The 20720-nt window shown below is 44.3% G+C and overlaps 1 protein-coding gene across 1 annotated transcript in view; it reads right to left on the minus strand.

Moving 5' to 3' along the window:
* LOC118769156 (small conductance calcium-activated potassium channel protein 2-like) overlaps window positions 1-19069 on the minus strand; it is a 29004-nt gene extending 9935 nt beyond the window's left edge. The window contains exons 1-5 of the mRNA XM_036516180.1: window positions 18535-19069; window positions 16878-17919; window positions 8660-8755; window positions 3052-3348; window positions 2682-2803 (exon numbers count right to left, since the gene is read on the minus strand). Coding sequence (XP_036372073.1) covers window positions 2682-2803; window positions 3052-3348; window positions 8660-8755; window positions 16878-17879 — 1517 coding nt within the window. The 5' untranslated portion in view covers window positions 17880-17919; window positions 18535-19069. The remainder of the gene's footprint in view (window positions 1-2681; window positions 2804-3051; window positions 3349-8659; window positions 8756-16877; window positions 17920-18534) is intronic.
* Window positions 19070-20720: the final 1651 nt, after the last annotated feature.

Below are 20720 nucleotides of genomic sequence, written 5' to 3' on the forward strand. Positions count from 1 at the left end.
TATTCTTTTAGACTAGACTACACATCATGCATAAACATACTCAGAATTAGCAAACTTCACAATTCTGAATAATTGGATTTTGCAACACATTTCATTTTTATTTTAGTTTCCATCCACTTCACGTTTTATGCATTTTAGTATTCCAAATAAACTTACGTAATGTAATAAACACCTCCAGACATGTTTCAACTGCAAAATGTTTCACTTATTCTAACAACAAGAAGACGAGTGCTTGAATTTGAGGCCTGTACAGCTTGTACAGAATTTGAAGCACTGGAACAGCATACTTCACTAAACCCATATATCTGATGCTCTCCACGTTCAGCTATATTTGTCTCTATTTGCCACTAGCTTTTAAATTTTACCCATAATAATCAATCGTTGTTACTTGCCACACAACAAAACTGCTATTGTCAGATCAACTCAGATAGATTATAATTTTACAGTAACAAAGAGTCTCCATTGTCTCACTCTGCATAGAGTTGATATTGAACTTTTGAAATTGCTCTTTCAGAATGCCACAGTTGTGTGTGAATTAGTCACCATGTTCTTAAAAGTGAAAATGTGCTTACACTGGTCTGTGACATTTTTTCCTCTTACTTACATGTATTTTCCTCTTACTTAGATGTACTTACATGAGCTAAACATCATTATGCGCAACGCACAATACTCTCACTTTTTCATAAACCCACATTGTGTTCATGCTACAGTACTTCAGTCTAAATCTGTGTTCATTATTTAACCCATCCACCCTCCCATGGGTCACCATTAATTTATACTGTGGGTGTCACCAACGTGACAAACATAATTTAAGAAGATCACTCAATCCCTACTGGATGAGTACAACTGTCTCACTTAATCATGTTCAAAACACTGCAAACCTTTGGCATAAACACAGTCTCTTAATTGGCTTCGTAACAAATGCACTAATAAGCTTGTATGTCTTGCTTATGGTTGCTAAACAAATGCGATGCAGCATTCGAAAAATACCTCTATGAAATTAATGTATCAAATACAAGACCATATGCATCATAAAATATAACACTGATATGGCTAAACAGCCATTAAAGAAGAACACAGCTTCATTAGACTGTGTGTCTACTTTACGCTGGTTTGATGATACAAGACCATCACCCAATCCTGCCTCTTTTACTGCTAAAGTAAAAGATCAGAATATCATAACAACACTTAAAAACATTATTCATTATCAGTGAAATTTTGCTGTGTAGTTCCTTACACAGTGTATAAGTGTAATTCTACCTGCATATTCATTTTGTTAATGAATCCAAATGGCAAATCCAGTACGTACGCTAACATACTGATTTTTAGTAATTGGCAAAACCATTCATGGAAATATCCCACCCCTCTTTTTGGGAATTATCACATGCTAATATCCCCTGATATGGAATACCTAATTCAGAATTAGCTGCTCACACAATTATTCCATTTTCAGAACTATTGAACATTATAACTATCTATGGTCTAGCAGGGTACACGTTGTGGCCAGTGGCAAAGCTGCTGGACAGTCCATTACACCGAATCACCCTTTATCCTAAAACCCATTTTCCACGTTACTTTACATACATGAAACAAGGATAATAAAGCCAAGGGCTAGCGGGGCTAAAGATAAGCGTTCATCCATCTTTTGCGGTGGCCGCCAAAAGAATGAGAGAGAACAAGAGGCGGCCACTCGCTGAAAATGGACAGCCACCCGGAGGGCTAAAAACAATGACAAGAAATGAACTGTAATGATGGTGTGGAAAAAAAGTCTTGATGACAAATCTGTAGCTTGTGGTGGCTGGATGTGTGGAGAGAACTGCAGCTGGAGAAAATGGGACAAAGGGAGAGACCGCAGGATGAAGACTTATGGGGGGGGTGAGGGTGGAGAGGGGTGCGGACAGCGCGGGGGGGGGGGAGGGGGGGCAAGGCGGTGAGAGAGGGAGCAGAGGTTGAGGCAGCGATGGAGGGAATATGAGGAGGGTAACAGGGAACACGCATTCGTAAAAGATCCATGCTCAACCTTTTTTTTTTTTAAAAAATATGAGGCCAGAACTTTAAACATTTCAGCATATTGCCTTCCTGACGTAACCCATGGTACAACGGTGTTGTCTGTTAGCAACATCTAACAGCTGACTCTAAAATACCAGCACACATGCATAATGATTCACTAATCTAGGCAGTGTGCCTACATCCTGGTGAGATGAGACTAAGGTGATTTCTGAAACTCGTTTGATCTGCATACCTCAGTTTTTAACTCACAGGCTTAAACGAGAGCATAATTTACTGCATTTAGAAACAGGTAGTTGTTCATGGTTCTGCGAAAAATCTTGAAGGAACTTCTCCTCTATCCTAATTCAATTTCAACTTTATATTCAGCTTCCTTTTTCTTCCCCTCCCTTCAGTTCCTCTGTCCTCCTTTTTTTCCAAGATAATCTCTCTTCCCTTCCTTCCCCTCTCCTGGTGTGCCCTACTTCTCTGCCCCTCTCTCTGAGACTCTATGTTCCTCTCTCCCTCCGCCCCGGCACTCAGCTCTAATCCTCCATCCCTTATCACCTTTCTCCTTCCTCTATCCCCCTGTGCTCCTCACCTCATCTCCCTCCCCTCCCCTCTCCTCTTCTCTCCTCTCCTGTGGCCTCTTTCTCCCCATCTCAGATCCCCTCTCCTCCCCCCCTCTTTCTCACCTCTCACAGACGCGCACGGTCCAGGCGGCGATGATCCACAGAGAGATGCTGAAGACCAGCAGCACGGTCCCGGGGCAGATGGTCATCAGGGTCTTCATCACGAAGCGCGTGTTGAAGTGCACCTACGGCGACGCAAGCGAACCGGTCAAGCAAATGATGCCTTTTTTGGATTTGAATTGGAATTTGAGAGAGAGGAGTAAGGGGGGGGGAGAGATGGGAAGGAGAGAGGAGAGACAGAGCGAGAAGAGAGAGAGAGAGAGAGAGAGGCAGAGGAGAGAGAAAGAGAGACATGGAGAAACACGAGAGGAGCGGAGAGGAGAGAGGAGAGAGGGCCTGTGTGGCCCCTGGGGGCCCCCCACCCCGGGCTCACCTTGTTCAGGGCCCCGATGCTGCGGGATGAGGCGTCGGTGAACAGCTTGCTGTGCAGTAGCATGACCCGGGCGATGAGGTAGAGCCGCAGGAACATGGGCACCGACAGCACCATGTCCAGGTCCGCCTCCGCCAGCGAGGGCGTGTACGAGAATGCCAGCCGCGCCCGCCAGTGAAACTTGAAGTCCCCGGGCACCGGGTGCACCGCCGACACCAGCAGCTCCAGGGCGATCAGCAACACCCGCTGCGTCGTCATGGCGATGCGCCAATCATCAGCACCATTATCGATGACAAACAGCTGGGAACGAAGGAGCGATTACATTAAACATTAGTATTGCTGGTAGTAATAACAAACGTCTACTACTGAGTGCTGAATACTCTTTACCACATGATATTAACATTGTTCTTACACGTGTAATAACACATGCACAAGGTCACTGTTATGAAAAGCATCATCTGACGCTATTGTTGCTTGTAATATTATGATTTTCACAAGTTTGTTTAATGTTAGACTTGTGACTAACACATTTAATACTCCTTGCTGGGTGCTTACTAGAAGAATGGGACAGAGTATCAGGGGAGGGAATCAACACAGCTCATTTCTGTTGGGTCTGTCATTAAAAGCGTGGGCGTTTGTTACGTTGTCATCTGTAGGTGTTTCCTGCCGCAAGTACCAATGCCTGTGTTATGTGGGCGAAGTCTTTGCATATTGTTACATCCGTGTGTTAGTGTGTATAATGGCAATATGTATAGTATCAGTATGAATATCACAATGGGTGGTGTGTGCTGATTGTTTTCAGTTCAAATTTGGTACAATGGGTAAGTGTGAGCCATGTTTATTTGGGGTCTGAAAATGACAGTCACTGTTGACCATATATGCGCAAGTACGATTAAGCTGTCATGCAGCCAAACCTGTGAATGTGTATTGTGCATCAGGGTGTGTACAACCTTGTACATATTGTGTGTCAGCCTGTGAGTCTGCGTTTTTTTTTTTTTTGGTGAACGCAGCCTTGTCATGGTGACTGTTGCCAGGGCGACAACATCAAAGACCAGCCAAGCTTAATTACGGTCCCCAGCGAGAGAGGGAGGAGGGAGAGAGGAGAGACAGTGTAAATACAGTACAAAGAATCAATGTACAGCATTCAACTAGAGTTTCTAAGTGCCGTTATGCTCGGTGTGTCTCACCATGATGGCGGTACTGAACATACTTAATTGGGATTTTTAGTTCTGGGACCGAGTGCGCGCTGGTGGTTCTTCACAGGTGATTACAGTAAGCAAAAAACAGCAGGGAAGAGACATAACATGGCACATATTATCTATGTGCCCTCTGAAAAATCACACCAGTCACAAACTGGACACGGGGCTCCCCCCTCAATCTGCAAGTCGAGAACGAAAATGAAAACAGAAACGATTCAAAATCCCACTTATGTTTGTGAAGGCAACTGACCCCCTCCTTCATACTCTCTTTCCTCACTCTCAGCCACCCTTACTCTCTCTCTCTCTCTTTCTTTCCTTCTTTTTCATTTTCCTCCCACACAATCTCTCTCTCTCTCTCTCTGTTTCCACCTCTCCCTCTCTCCCTCTCTGTCTCTCCCTTACTTACTTCCTGGCTAAAATGCCCCAGGACGTGATAAATAATTAAATTCCATTACGGATGGTAATCTGTCAATTAAAGAGGTGCGGAAGTGACTGAGGGCCCCTGCCCCGGCACGGTCCAGAAGCCTGCTCCCCTCATCACTCCGCACTGAGAGATGGAGGGGAGAGGGAGAGAGAGAGAGAGAGAGAGAGAGAGAGAGAGAGAGAGAGAAAGAGAGAGAGACGGCAAAGAGACAGGTCATGAGGGGGAAAGAAAGGACAGGGCAGGGGTGTGAAAACAGACGTACAGTACCAGTCAAAAGTTTGGATACACCTCATTAAACATGCAATCAAAGGGAAACATACAAATAGGAAACATGCATTCAAAGACATTTTGATCTAAAGACTCATGCTTAAATGCTTGAAATGTGTTTCTTAGACAAATATAAACTGTGGAAATGATGCCTACGTATGAATTTCTTTCCAATTTGTATAATTGGATCATAAGTCTTTAGATCAAAATGTCTTTGAAAGAATGTACAGCATGACTGTACAAGGGCACTGTGGCATTTTCATGAATTTTTCTTGACTTGGAGGATTCACTTAAACTCAATTCCTGCCAGTGCCAGAGTTATTAAGAGAAACTATGAGCAATTTTGAGACTGGATAGATGAGAATAATGGCTTCAGAGCAGAAGAATTAGGAACAAAATCCAAGGTCAAGTACTTGAGGCCAGTGTAGTTTGGAGTTACGTGTATACATAACTTTGGGATGGAGATATTACAGTCTTAAGATAGGTTGGGGTCCTAACTTGGTCACCTTGAACTACCTCTGTGTTCTGAATGAATGGATAGTAACTCATTTCCAGAAGTCAAAATGCTAATGTATTCACCAGAGAATTCCCCAGTTACTAAATGCTTGTTAAGATCAATATTTAATATAAATTAACCCCTTCAATCAGATAGACTTGGGCACTGAAAGGCAAGACGCACAAGACCAGAAATATGTTCTCCCATAAGATGAGGAGACCTCAGGGAAAGAGCATTGATTTAGCCTGGAAAACGGGTTATCACAGCATTGCCAGATCACTCAGCCTGGCTCTACATCAAAGATTCCAACGACAGACACATCCAGATGTTCTTATTCATTTTTAAATTCACCTGCTTTTTAACTTCTCTGTCAGTGTGAGATTGAATAAGCTCATTTAGGCAATCTCAAGTGAATACTCAACTTTGTTCACTTTTGACTTTTGAAATGAAACCATGCCATCATCCTGAATGGCAACACAGAGTTTCCAGTAATGATGAGGTAAAACTCAATTTATATTTATGGTATCACCAGTGGGGGTATGTTAAATACCACGACAAGCTTGAATACAGCCACAATCACAACTGTGCATTGTCAGTTTTAACTTGGGAATGAAAGTCAGCATAAATAATGATGGTTTGTTCAATTTGGCTTTATTATTCTTCATAAGGAGTAAGCAATCCAGGAGAAGAGTTTAATTTCGGATATCCTTTAACTTCCCTTTTCTGTAATTTCTGAGGAATTCTGTACAATTTCTGAAATTATATAAGAGCATATTCCTTTCATTTCGTATTTCACATTTTACCCTCTATCGACATGAGGCTGTTTTTTTTTCCATTTTGGCTGTGAGCAAAACAGACAGAGTAAGAGAATCTGGCAGCGATGTAAACAGATAAAGAGAAAAAGGTTTTAAGCGAGGGACAGAGAGCCAGATAAAGACAGAGATAAAGAGCGAGATGAGAAGAGAGGTAAGCAGAGGTAAAAAAAAAACAAAAAAACAAAAACAGAGACCCAGAGAGAGGGAGCACACCAATTTTAATATCCTCTGAGGCCCCGCACATGCCCACGAGGGAGCGCGTAATAATCTTTAAATCCTTATCGACGTTTAGCCATGGCTTTCATTTCTCGCAGCACCAATTACCCGTAATTGGGGCGCGTGTGCAAACTTGCATACTAATAAACACGCAAATTCGCATTTCAGAGGAGGCACGGACGCCGGCCCGCAGACGTGTAAAAGTGGCGGCGGGGCCCTGTGGACGCTAGCAAAAGTGACTGTCACTAAATCCTCTCCAAATTTCATTTAATCAAAAAGAATTACATCTGAGAGATTAGCAGAGAATTTTCTCTCTCCCTCTCTTGTACTCTCTCTCTCTCTTTCTCTTCTCCCACTCTGTATGCCGCCCCTTTCTATCTTTCTGCGCATCACTGTCCGTCTCTACTCAGGAAGTGAGTGCGTATAGGATTGTGCGTTATCAGGATGTTTCAGAAAAAAAGAGCATGTTGCAAAGAACCGAACATGCGAATTTCCCTGTGTGGTGATGTAGCTGTTTACGTGTCACTGTATGAGGATGTCTCAGGGAGTTTCTTTATCATGGTTAATAAAAATAAACTGTCCTTTTGCAAGGATCTCCCCGCTGCATGCTCCAGCATACATAATGCAGTGTATCTTACAACAAATGTGATTATCAACACACTATCAGCTTCCATCAGTCAGTAAATGACTTTAACAGTCAAAATCAATGACAGCTTAACAGTCCGCTGTCATGTCTACTTTGGGTTATCTGACTGTATGATAGTACATGTGCACGGATGGTTATCTGCTGCACATTATAGGGTCATGGTGTCCTATGGTAAGCTGTGTGCGTGTGTGTGTGTGTGTGTGTGTGTGAGAGAGAGAGAGAGAGAGAGAGAAAGAGAGAGAGACGGAAGGATCAGAGATCAGACTTTTCCTGTCCCAGTGGAGCTGCATGGCTGTAAGGCCCCTTGTGTGACACTGTTTTTAGCGTGTGTACAGTGTGGTTGCTACCTCCATTACCCAGGTGAGGAATGCAATAATGAGAGCTTTATTTATTGGGGTGAATGCAGCAGATGGTGCTGAGTGTGTCTATATCAAGGCTACTCAACCCGGGTGCTGGAGGGCCGCAGTGTTCGGAGGCACTCACTCCAGCCAGGCACTTAACCACTTGATGCAACTCATCATTGTCTTGATCTAATTTGTCTCCTCCTGCCAGTGATCAGCGCGTAAATGAGGGCCTGACGGCACTGCCTGACGGAGCGGCCCTGGTGTGCATTACTATTAGGATTATGCCCATTAGTGCACTTACACACTCATACACATATATGCCAGCATGCACGCACGCACGCGCACACACACACACACACCCACATACACACACACACACACACACACACCCACACACACACACACACACACATACACACACACAGGTATGCATACACACACAAACACACACTTACAAACACATACACATACATATAAAGACACACACACACAGGTATGCATACACACACTTACAAACACATAAACATACATATAAAGACACACACACACACACACACACACACACACACACACACACGGGCGTGTGCGTGCAAACACACTGACAACTCATGCAGCCACTGGCCAGCAATCCTTTCCTTGCCCCAAACCACTCCTGTACACAACAGCACACCAATGTAATATGATATCTACCACTTAAATATGTACATATGTGTATCTATATAAAGATTTCTATAAATATCTATTACAGCACAATGTTGCTATGTATAGCAGGGCATTCCCTACATCAGTATTAACCTATTTAACAGTATGGATAAGGACAGTCAAGATACGCCTGTGTGCAACCCCTTCAGTATCAACACATCAGCTGGCCTTAAATATCAGCATATCAGCCTGAATAGACATCAGCTATAACATCTGTGTAGTTAGCACTGTGGTGTAGTGGTAAGGAGCAGGGCTTGTAACACGAAGGTTGCTGGTTCGTTTCCCTGCTGGGGCACTGCTGTTGCACCCTTGGGCAAGATATTTAACCCAGAATTGCCTCAGTAAATACCCAGCTGTTTAAATGGGTAACATGTAAAGCTGTAACCTATGGAAGTCGCTCTGGATAGGAGTGTCTACTAAACGCCAATAATGTAATGTAATGTAGGACCTGTTTAACTTGTGTAGTGCAGTGTACTGCGAGTACAGTAGGGGGCGCAGTTACCTGAATTTCACGGGCGTGGTAAGCAATGATGAGCCCGAGCAGGATGATGGTCGACAGGCTGATGAGACACTTCAGGGCCAGGGAATACATAGAGCTCTGCACAGGATCACACACAGAAAACACACATTATCATCACCATTGCTGCAATGCTGCCGTCTCCGATGCTGTTCTCCATTTTCACTGTAAACGCCACTGCCCGCCTCACCTCCGAACATTTAGAGTCCCGCCTCATTACTGCATCATCGTCTATAACCCTGTTCCACATTCACAGGCTCAACACCAGACCCCTTCCCGTTGCCATTCCTGCTGCACAGCAAATGCATCATTCATGTAAAAATGACCGCCCCAATTCCCTGTACACATCACGTGCTGGTCCACATTAGTGCCAGCTTTTGCATATCAGTTCAGCACGCTTTATTTTCCAGCCATAACGCATTCAAGTGCTCATTAGTACTAATGTACCCTCCATTCCCTTATCGTTAACAAACCCTCTTCCTGATTCCAGTAATTCTTGTTACTCTTCCTATCCCATTAAGATTAGCCATCTGCAAGAATCAGGACCTTCCCACGACTCCTTGCTCTCCCGCCTCCGTTTGTTTCTAAAACACCAGCGCCGTCTTACAAAACCTCGTTTTTTTCAGACCCCGCCCATTTCGCAGCCACGCCCCTTCCTGCTCTCACTGGGAACAATGTCTACTCATGTGTAGAGGGACGGATCAGGACAAAGCAAGGAGGGATGAGGGGGAAAAAGCGACGTCCATGGGACCGTGTCGGCGGAGGTCCTGAATTATTCAGCGGACTCCTAAATTGTCCCAGACAGTGCCGTAAGCTTTGGGTGGGTGGCAGAGCGAATCAATTAACACGCGGGCCTCTGAGGTCACAGAGCCGGAGGCACTAATCACAGTTACTTCCCCAGATTATTACATTTTGGTTGTTCATTTTCTCAACAGAAACATTAATAAAGAGTGAAGACCTCCAAAGCTTACCTGCTCATATTCATTCAATAAAGCCCAAAGGAAAGTTTGTGGTTGGATGTATAGGTCTTTATAAATCTGACTTGTAATCAGCTCAGTGAGTTGGTATGTGATTGGTGTGTTCAACTGAACACTTTTGCAGGAAATATAAATCCAGTTAAATAGCTACAGATTCATAACTGTCAGGTAAACTGCAGCCCAAGGTGCCCTCCACTAGTATCCTTCTGGATTCAATAAGTAACACTGTGCCACTGCAATTCTGATAGGCACAAGCAGTCATCTTTTTATATAAAGAAATTCCCTTTGTGACCCAAAATGACCCATAATGCACAGCTCCTACTTGTGACTTAGTCTCCAGTAGATCAGCAGACTTGAAATGAGACATTGTCAAAACAAATAGTTCTTCTAATCTTCTTCGGTGCAGCTTGCTAGTTAAATCTTGAAATTGAATCGAGGGCGATGCGGTGGGGGTTTTTCTGACAATCTGGCTTCTTCTGCAAATACTGCTGCAAGTACCGTATTTCCACAGCCGCATATTACATCTATAAACATTGCTCTGATGGGTAGCTCTTCTGCTGCAGCTATTTCCACAGTTAATCGTCTCTGCGGTTCACCAGAGTCAAGGCTTACATCTATTGCTGCCATTAGTGGCTGTGTTGAGGAGAGAATTTGTTTTGTTTTTAAATCATCTCCAAGTTTCTTTTTTTTTTCAATTTTCTTATCTTTTGAGGGACTGAAGGAGTTGCTGACTCATACACAGACAGAACACAGCAGGCACACACGCACACACACACACACACACACACACACACACACACACACACACACATTCTCTCCTCACAAATGTACACAAATGTACACACTTTTGCACTAGCTCCAGTTCTTGGGAATTGGGAATTCACTGTTACTGACTGAAACACATACACAGGCACACACGTGCACACACACACACACACACACACACACGCACACACACACACACACGCACGCACACAAACAGCAATGCATACACACACACACACACAGACAATTTTAATACACATGTGCACATTATACACAATGTAATTTAATACATGCATTAATAGTAGTTGCAGGCTGCAACACATACAAACACAAACACAGGCCAGCCGAGTCCTTTAGAAGATTTAGACAGCTGTGTAATAAAATCTGCTCATGAGAGGAGAAAACAGACTAAACAAATTAGACCGTTAATCAAACAACCTGACCAAACAGCGAGCCTAACATCTGCGCTACGCTCTTCTTCCGAGAAGGAGCAAATATTAAACACAACACAGTCCGACACAATGACGGCCAACTGGAAGCCTAGCACTAATGGAAACGTCCCCTTAGGGTCTGAGCGCACACCTCGAAGGAGGTGCTGCCATTGCCATGTCGCAGCTGACGCGCTCAGTTCACAGGTTTCATATATCCAAGGCCCAACAATCTATCAACACTGACACCACATAAGCCCTCAATGAGAATGTCTTGTACTACCTTCGCACATCACTATCATTGTGATAAGTATCAGAACAAAACAACTTAACAATTCACAGCTGCAGCCTGCCACTGTGTCATATTAAAATCTTCAGCAGGCGAGTGCTCAAGAGAAAAGCAAGCAAATCAAATAATTTGATTGTTGGCAAATGATATATGAAGTAGTTACCAAATCAATATGACTTTTATACTGGTGTCACATTCCCTTACAAACAGGAGCAATGTCCATGAAGTTTATAGAGTGCAGCTGTATGAGTTATATATCACACATTGGCCAGGACATACATGCTTGTAATTGCGTCACTTACGAAGCAGACTCACCCAGCTTGAGCACACCATGCCACATTCATCTCTCCTACATTCCCTCCAATTCTATAAATACTTTCCTATACGTTTTGCAAACACATTTTGCAAGAGATTGCAGGGTAAATATCAGCCCTTTTGTGCTCCATAACTGTGTCACTGACATTGCTAAATGGGAGCCTCTGATCTGCCTTTCAATGGGCAATCAAGACCGTGCAGCTTGGCTTTTTTTTTGGACATACATTAACAACCATTTAGAATGCAGTACTCCTCCCTGCCAAAATCCTTGATCGGTAGGGGGAGTCATACCTGCCTTCTGACGTGCGGTGGAAAGGATAAAGAAATGTTATCACAACGTATGCCCAAGACGTGACGCTATGCACTTAACAAAAGTGTACACATGAGTGGAGCTGACAAAGTCTGTGAGATCAAAAGCAGACCAGCTGCATACTATGCAATAAAATGGAGTGCGCAATTATCTGTCATGCATTTATATGAAGTTGACCGAGTATGTGCTGATTTGCCAAAAAAACAGGCCTTTGATTCTGGGCCTGAAACACCGTAGGGTTACAGGACTACCAAGCAGGAGGAGGCATGATCTGCATGAACAGTGCAATAAAAATCAGAAGGGAAACTGATTCATTCAGGATGGCTTCGCAGTTTTTAGTGCTGTTACCTCCCTCAGCGCTGTCGGAAATGTGCCTGTCTGTGGGACCCTCCCAGTGTTAACCCTACGGGGGTGGGAGGATGCCGGATGCCAGGCGACAGGTGAAATGTACGACAGCTGCACATTCTCTTGCTTTAGACGTGCTCCGACCTCACCCCACCGATACGACCGATACCCCCCCACACACGGGAACAGGCATTCTGGGAAAGGTGTGAAAGCTTGACGGTGGCTTTTGACACACTGGTCCCTCTCAGGTATTCGTGGGGACGTTCATGGACTTGCTAGAGCACCGGCCAAGTGGAGTGCCCTTACGTTTCAATTCACCACAACATTTCCCGTTTAACTGCAGTTCGGAGCTAGTGAAAATAAATAAGAGAAAAGTTCTAATACTTTAATAATAGGTGAAGAGCTGATTTAAAAGCAGCCATCAAAGCTTTGTCAGAGACCTTTTCTTGAATTGTTCCCTCACTGATAGTAATCTCCTGTTCTCCTTCCCTACAGGCAGCAGACTGGATTGGAGAATTTGAAAGATGGGGGAAATTTGACAGCAGGGAGTGACAAATTCTTTGCTCAGGCACTGAAACACACACACACACACACATACACACCTCTGCCCTGCCCTCTCTCTCTGTTCCCTCACTCCATCGATTGCTCTCTCTCTATTTTGGGAAGGGGGTGTGTGAGTGGCGTCTGTGTGATTGAAGAAGAGAACTCCCGAGGTACGGCAGCTGAACATGCTGTAAATATAGCACACAGACAGAGGGACACAAACAGACACACACAACACATTTACACTCACCCAACAAACACACCCCTCCAGACTCAACACAAATAATTACACACAGAAAGAGACTGACATGTACAGTAACACACCACCGGTGTGTCCAACACAGCAGTACTGACTCTACTAAGACTGACACACACCATCACACACCAGCACTGATACCATGCCGCCACAGACTCAACATACACACTGACACATACAGTAACAGACCGGCACTGACACAAAAGTGTAAAGACAATGCAAAATTATCAATAGAATACAATACACCAGTCACTGCCATAATACGAGGATCTAAAAAATTCATACAATGAATTCATTCATCCTTTTTTATCCGTGAGATATGTATTTATGTGCATGTGTAGACCAAGCTATGTGACAACAGATAAAATACATTAAAGTCCAATATACTTGTTGTATTAATTTGCCTTGAATTATTAATTTTAATGATCTTTACAAAATCAAATTCATTATATATTTTTTATTATTACTCATTTATTTATTTGTAAGTTGATAATGATACTATTTGTAGAATAACCGCATTGCTTGAAATATCATTAAATATCTTATATACCAAAAAATATCAATACAGCCTGTTGACTCAATGCACAGACAGTCGCACATCAACACTGAATGGGATCGCATAAAGGTGTAACTGGTAACCTTGTTTTTGGTCCGCTAAATATTTCCCAGGAAATGATCATGGTTTATTGGTTTTCCCAACCTTAAATTCTGATTAAATACACATATCTACAGCTATATTGAATAATAATAATAATACCTGGTGACACTGGCTGGGTTTCTATTAGTTCTTTTTGTAGGATGGTACTTTTAACCAGCATATCCCTATTGTTTCAATTTCCAAGTCCTTGCTCAATATTCAGAATCTCCCAAACAAACACACACACACACACACACACACACACACACACACACACACACACACACACCACCCACACACACTTTTACCAGCTCCAGGAATTACCAGATCGTGCAATTAATGCCAGCAATCTCCATTCACAAGGACCTGCGGTAATACAGCCGTCACTCTGCCTAGAGAATTCTTGGCTGGAGCCAGGTGCCAGTCAACACCCACAGCTCGCATCCTCACCATTGTTCAGCAGGCATTTTGCTTTCAGAACAAATGAATGTTTAGCTCCTTTACTTCTGAGCCTAAAAAGCGACAATTACTCACGGAGAGGGCGTCCACAGGAGCTTTTGCAATCAGCCTTACGCATTTGCATTCTCGCTGTCCTCCCTTTGTGGTGATTTTACCCATCATACCATGCCACGCTCAGCAGGCCAGAGCCGAAAGTCACTGAACCTGCTAAAATGGACTCAGCCGATTCCAAGGTTTTGTTTACGTGAAACTAATTTTTCTTGGCAAGTCAGAGGTCATCTGTTTTTGGTTAGTCATTGCTCCGCTATGCCCATATGCAAAAATAAGAAATGTAATGGGATAGACAGATAAATTAAAAAATTTTGGCATACACTTTTAATATATATCAAAGCATTATGTACATGCTAACAAATGTCAGCAGCTGCTCCATTCATCTAATGTCTAATTTTGTCACACAAGGCACAATATAATCACATACCTCATATTGTGAAAGGTACTACTCAATACATGCATAAAACTGTACACATGAAACAAGCAATAATTCATATATGTTGTGTATACACACACACACACACACACACACACACACACAGACACGCACACAGACACGCACGCACACACGCGCGCTCACCCACACATACACACACATCAGTGATTTAATTAGACATAATTCTTGGATTTATAGGATACAGTTATTCCACATTTCCATAAATGTACAAATGTTGCTAGTATTAAATAACAAGAAACGACACATATTTAAACATTTACTCCGGTAACAGACGCAACTCGCATTAGAGGTGTTTCTAAGTTTGGGGGCAGAGGGAAAGCCCCGCGCGCTGTCGTGAGCAGACGGCTGCTCTGCCGCCGTTGCTGCCGGCGTCTCTCAGCAGTAATGGCAGTGACCACAGAGCTGCTTTTTAAACGCAGGCTCATTACACGTCTGACAGTGCAGAGGCATTTCCGACGGGGGCCACCGCGGTTTGCGGCTTCCACCCAATTTATTGACGAGTTAACTAAAAAGGGTCAGCGCTGATCAGGAAATGGAATTTCATCAATTAATAAATCATGAGCTAGCGAGTTTAAGGATAATGTCATGTATTCATTATGCCTGGAATATAAAGTATTGTTTGAGCGTAGATTTCAAACTACAGTCAGTCCATGCCTACCTCATAAGCGCAACAATGGACTTGTATTCATCCACTACTGAACAGACATTGAACTGTCCTTGTAAAACCCCACTTCATATCTGGAAAACTACAAATTTTTGTCCTTTCGTAACAAAAATGACAAAAATATCATTTGCCTGAAGGGCTGGTGACACAGTTAGAGGAAGTTAGAGGAATTCTTATAATGCAGATTGATTTGGTAATCCTAATTTGAGAAGCCTGCCTTTATTAGCTTTTGATTCATTTGTTTATTTCTTTTCTCTCACTCTTTTCCATTCTCTCCTTACTTGCCAGCCACTGGAATGACAACAAATTTGTTGAGAGACGAAAAAGGGGAAGGAGAGAGAGAGAGAGGAGGAGAGAGAAGGTGGAGAGAAGAAGAAGAAGGAAAGAGAGAACACATTTGAAAAAGAGATTCAGACAGGAAGTGAAGATGAAAAAGCACTGGAAAAAGGAGAGACAGAAATAACCAGAGGGTAACACTTTCTCTGAGGATGTCTCCATAGGGTCCACGTAACGCCAGAATAAGAACTACGTAACGCCTGACATGGCACGTTCATTAACTTTCACTAATATCCCCTCCGCTGGACAAAAGCATCAACAGAGTTTCAGTATGCCGCTTCCCACGGTGAAATGACATTGTCGTTTATGCCAAATGACATGGATGTCAATTGACATTTAGTGTCCTGAAATGGGATGGCATCCTCCCTGTCAAGATGACATAGCCACTTATGCTAACTGACAGAGACTATGAAAGTGATACAGTATATCATTTACCATGTCAGACTAGGATTTTTTTATACACAGTAACACAGGTGTCTGGGATTTATGGATGGAACAAGGAAGGACTGCAGAGCAATCAGCACCACTGTAGTTTAGGGTCCAAAAAATATTTAACAAAATCCTCATCCCTTGGGGTCTTGTAAGATGTTGCATTGGCACGCATATTTAGCCAGTACATTCAGGCTAGGGTTTGTAAGGCATTGTACTGGATGGTAAAATAAGAACAGATTTCAGTTCTGAGGCCTTGAAAATCTTTCACTTCAGCTTTTGCAGTGCTCCGAAAGCCCTTGTCAACATGAATGACTTACAAAATTTATCAAGTAGAGTGGTGCATACAATTTTAGTACAAAAGACTTGATATAGGCGATGATGTTAGTTTGATACAATAAATGATAGCTGGAAGATTATGTCAGAGGGAAGAAAAGTTCATGGATGTCGATTTATGCCAACTTATGCATACCCCTTCAGAGAAAAGTGTTCCCAAACAGAGAAATGAGAGAGACAGTCAGTTTACACACACATACACAACAGAAACTCCTATACTTCACAATCCCTCTCCCTCAAAGATTCCTTTTTCATTTAGTATCACCTCCACTCAAAATACAACAAAAAAGAATCCAGTCAAAGCTGCAAGATCATTAATCAAAGAAACAGCCCTAACCTAGACTTCTCACACAGCAACACCCATTCAATGACAATGACACCCATACTGTGCGCTTGGTCGTGATAACATTACATGTGTACCTCCGTTGAATTTTCCATGTTTTAGCCATCTACCTGTCCACAATCGCAACAATCTCCCAACCTCTTGAATCCCTCCGCCACCCCCACACACACACACACACACACACACACACGCATTTCGAATGGAGTTACCCACTCGAACGCTTCACTCGCACTGTTCCATGCCCACACCTCCTCATCCCTCACCTTGGTATAGACGCCCCACGACAGCTCCGTCTCGATGACCATGACGACGATGCCAAACATCCCGAAGATGAGCGCATAGTCGCTCAGCCTCTTCCTCTTCTCGAACAGTGCCCTCCGGTGGCCCAGCTTGTACCCGATGTTCTGGTTCTTTCGTTTCGGGGCCTTGTTGGCGCCCCTCACCGCTCCGCTTCCCGTGCCCCCGAGGTTGTTCCCCCTGCCTCCTGCCCCCCCGGAGGTCCCCAGCGTGCCCCTGCTCCCGGATAGGGTGTGGTTCTGGTGGCAGGCGGTCATCTGGTTGGGGGAGGCGTCCGGGTCCTGTCCGCAGGGCGAGTCCGCTTTGGAGGAGATGACGATTTCGGGGGGCTCCGGCGGCTGGCCCTGCTGCTCCCTCTCCCGCCACGTGCCCCCCCCGCCCCCCTCTTTGGTGTCGCTCCCACTGTCCGACTCGATGAGGTTCCTCCGGCTGGAGCTCAGCCTGCTCAGGGGCTTCACCACGCCCCCCGTGTACTTGCAGGAGCTCATGGCGATTTCGGTGAAGGGGTTGCTGTCGCGCCGGTGCACCAGCGGGCTGGCCTGCCGGTGCTTGCAGCCCCGCTCCCGCTCCCGGTCCCGCTCCCTCTCCGAGCAGGGCGAGTGCGAGGAGTAGAAGAGGGCGTTGTAAGCGGGCGAGGTCTCCCCGCTCAGGCTATGCTGACTGCCCAGGCAGGAGGACAGAGGCGTGCTGCTGGGACACAGGGCGTTGGGAATGGCGGGGGGGGGCTGCTGGACAGAGACCAGGGGGAGCTTCGGGAGGGCGGCCGGGGGGAGGCAGGGGGTGGTCAGGGACGGGGTCCCATTGGGTCGCTCGGCGCCGGCCACCCCTGTGTGGTTGGAGTGGTTGGCGCCTGCGTGGTTGGTGGCAGCGGACGCGTGGGAGACGCCACTCAGCGGAAGGTTGGTGCGCTGGTCCTCTTCCTCGCCGCTGCCCAGCAGAGCCAAACTCAGATAAGTGGGGTTCTCCATTGTAAGTTGAGGAGCTCCAGGGTGTTGTGCTTGGAGGAGGCTGGAACAAGGAGAAAGATCAGAGCGAGAGACTGGTGGGGAATGAGGGAGGGAGAGGTAACAACACAGAGGGTGGACAGGAAGATGGACCGTGAGACTGCGAGACAGAGAGAGTTCAGGAAGGAAGGAAAAGAGAGGGAGAAGGGTGAGACAGAGTTGGTTGGAAGTAAGAGTGCGATGTGGGATCTGACAGGAAGATATAAAAGGGTCAGGGTATGAGCTCGTATTTTTGCCAAAGAAAATTCCAGTCAATCGCTAATCTCCCTAATGTCACTCTCCTTCTGTCTAAAGGCCTTCGCCCTCCCTCTCTCACAGGGATATAACGACCATGTGTGCTCTGTGTAATCATCTGCACAATATTCAAATCTTTCCAAGAAGTGGGAATCTGCTCGGCAAACAGAGATCATAAGATAATGACTGTTTGTGTTTACAGCTCGTGAAGAGTGAAATCATAAGAATGCATTGATTGTTTTCGGTTTACATGCATCTTTAACATTGTTATTATTTCTATTATGATCTACTTTTTAGCATCCCTCCCCCCGAAATCCATCTGTTTTCTCTTAAATTCCCAGCACCTGTGCGTCTCCGAACCGCTTACTGCCCCCATCTCCCTTACCTCTCCTCTCGCCGTTCTTCTCTCTTCCAGTTGTTGCTTCAGACGCTAGGTGAATGTATTCCTCCACACTTTTTCTTTTTCATGTTGTCACGATCATTCCATCCCCTTCTTTCTTTTCTTCCCCCCCCTGTTGGTAGACAGTCTGTCCTTTTGATGCTATTCTTCCATTTTACCATTCATCTTCGTTCAATCTTGTATTTATCTGTCTGTTTTCTGGTGCGCGTTTGCTGCTTAGTGATCAGTGTTGCTGTTTTCCGCTCTCTTTAAACCTACAAAATCCCGACTTGTATTCCAACGCTGCAGAAATCTGCCGTGCTACTGTTGTGAAATAATTCATTTGATGGTAATGCAATTACTGTTGGTGTAAAATAATTAATGTGGATTTAAGATGGTTGTCTTTTATTCACAAAACGGCACACACGGGTTAGCGTACGCTGCATGGAAAATGCAAATCTACGCACACGAATATTTTAAAATTTGGAATCTTTCTTAATCATAGGTGTGACGCTTTCGCTCGCTCACTCACTCACTCACTGTCCACGTCTACTTCCTCCGCTGGCAACCTCTAACTCCCCTGGCTCTTAACTTCTCTCTCTCTCTCTCTCCCTCCCTCGTCCTCTCTTACACACACTCGCTCCTCCCCGATGCAACTGTCATTGGCCGAGCCACTGGAAGGGAAATACACATAAGAAACTATTAAATTTTCATTTTGTAAATGCCTACGCCATCTCCACCCAGCTGTGGTCTTCGTTTTTGTTAAGAAATGAAAAAAAGAGAAACAGTCCGCAAACTGCTGTAAAAATTATATTTTTAAGAGTAGCGCAACGCCATCTGTGAAATCATTGTCTCGCCACTACCATGAAGTAGGCTGAATTCGTGCGCTTAAATTGCATGTAGCTACGTATTTTATTCATTGGTCTAGAATGGGTTGTAAACGTGGCAGGTCGTCTTATTTATGCGTTCACACTACCTTTGCATTACATTTTAATGTGAGTAATTCTCACGTTGATGCATAATGAAAACATTACTTAAAGGGATTTCAGTAGGTGGTTTACCTCGAGTTTAGACCACTCGACCACCGAGGTGTTAATAAAGCTGTTACTGTATATGCTTGTTAGTTGCTGCCATTAATTTCACGTTGTTGATATGGTAGCCTGTGTGGCACCACATGACTGTTGCTATTGTGTAGTGTTGTACTTCACATTGGCACAGGGAAAATTGCAATTTTATTCATATCACACAGCTTTATGGGGAAACACTTCTTGTTTTCAAATTCCTCCTCCGTCCCTCAACCTGAAATTTCCTGGCTTGACCTCACGTCTGAAGTGTATTGTTGGTGGTCCTGTTCTTCCTTCCCCTAACAGGACAATAGAGTGTTTTACGGGCTTTGATGAAAATTAATTTTTCAAATCTGAAACATTTTCCCTTATTTCCCTTATTTTAATACTATTTTCACAAAGTAGGTGGAAATGCATCTCTGTGTTTACCTCTCTTGTCTGGCAATGGCCACATCCAGGAACTTTTTTTCTTGACAACCATGACTTCTTGTGTTGGCCCCTCCAAGCGGGGTGTTTCTCTGTTCTTCATCTCTGACACGAGTGATGCTCTGCCAGGGTGTATTGTTTAGCGCTGGACTTAATCTTGAACTTGGTTTCTTGCTGTCAAGATTCCAGACAGGAGTTTTTGATTTGCCGTATAATTTGCTTAACTCAAATGGGCCATTACAAAGCAACGTGTTACTGTTTGTTATTGCCGTGAGGTTCCGGACCAGCTGACCGAAGGGACATTTTTCTGGGCTGAGCTCTTAGGTTCAGTGAGTCTTGTACTGTAAAGAGTCTGTTGGGCTTATTTTAGATGTTCTATAACATGTAATGCCCTTTTCTGGATTTGGATGAAAATTGCTTATCGACCCAGCTCAGCTTTGCACGCATTATTAGGGGTATTAGGCTGCCCTTGGAGAAGTTTTCACAGCATTCTGCATGCAGAGGCTCAGATGGCTGTTTTTTTCCATTGAGTGGAGTCTTCCAGACTGAGTGAACACTATGCTCCACTCTTTCACTCTTTCTCTCTCTGCATCGTATCTTTTTCACTGTTTTACACACACATTTACCCTGGGCTACAGCAGCATCGCTCTAGTTCTTAGACAATCTCATTCTACAAATCAAGGCAGCATAATTTCAAAGAAA

Source organism: Megalops cyprinoides, chromosome 21, assembly GCF_013368585.1.
Source record: "Megalops cyprinoides isolate fMegCyp1 chromosome 21, fMegCyp1.pri, whole genome shotgun sequence".
Taxonomy (NCBI): Eukaryota; Metazoa; Chordata; class Actinopteri; order Elopiformes; family Megalopidae; genus Megalops; species Megalops cyprinoides.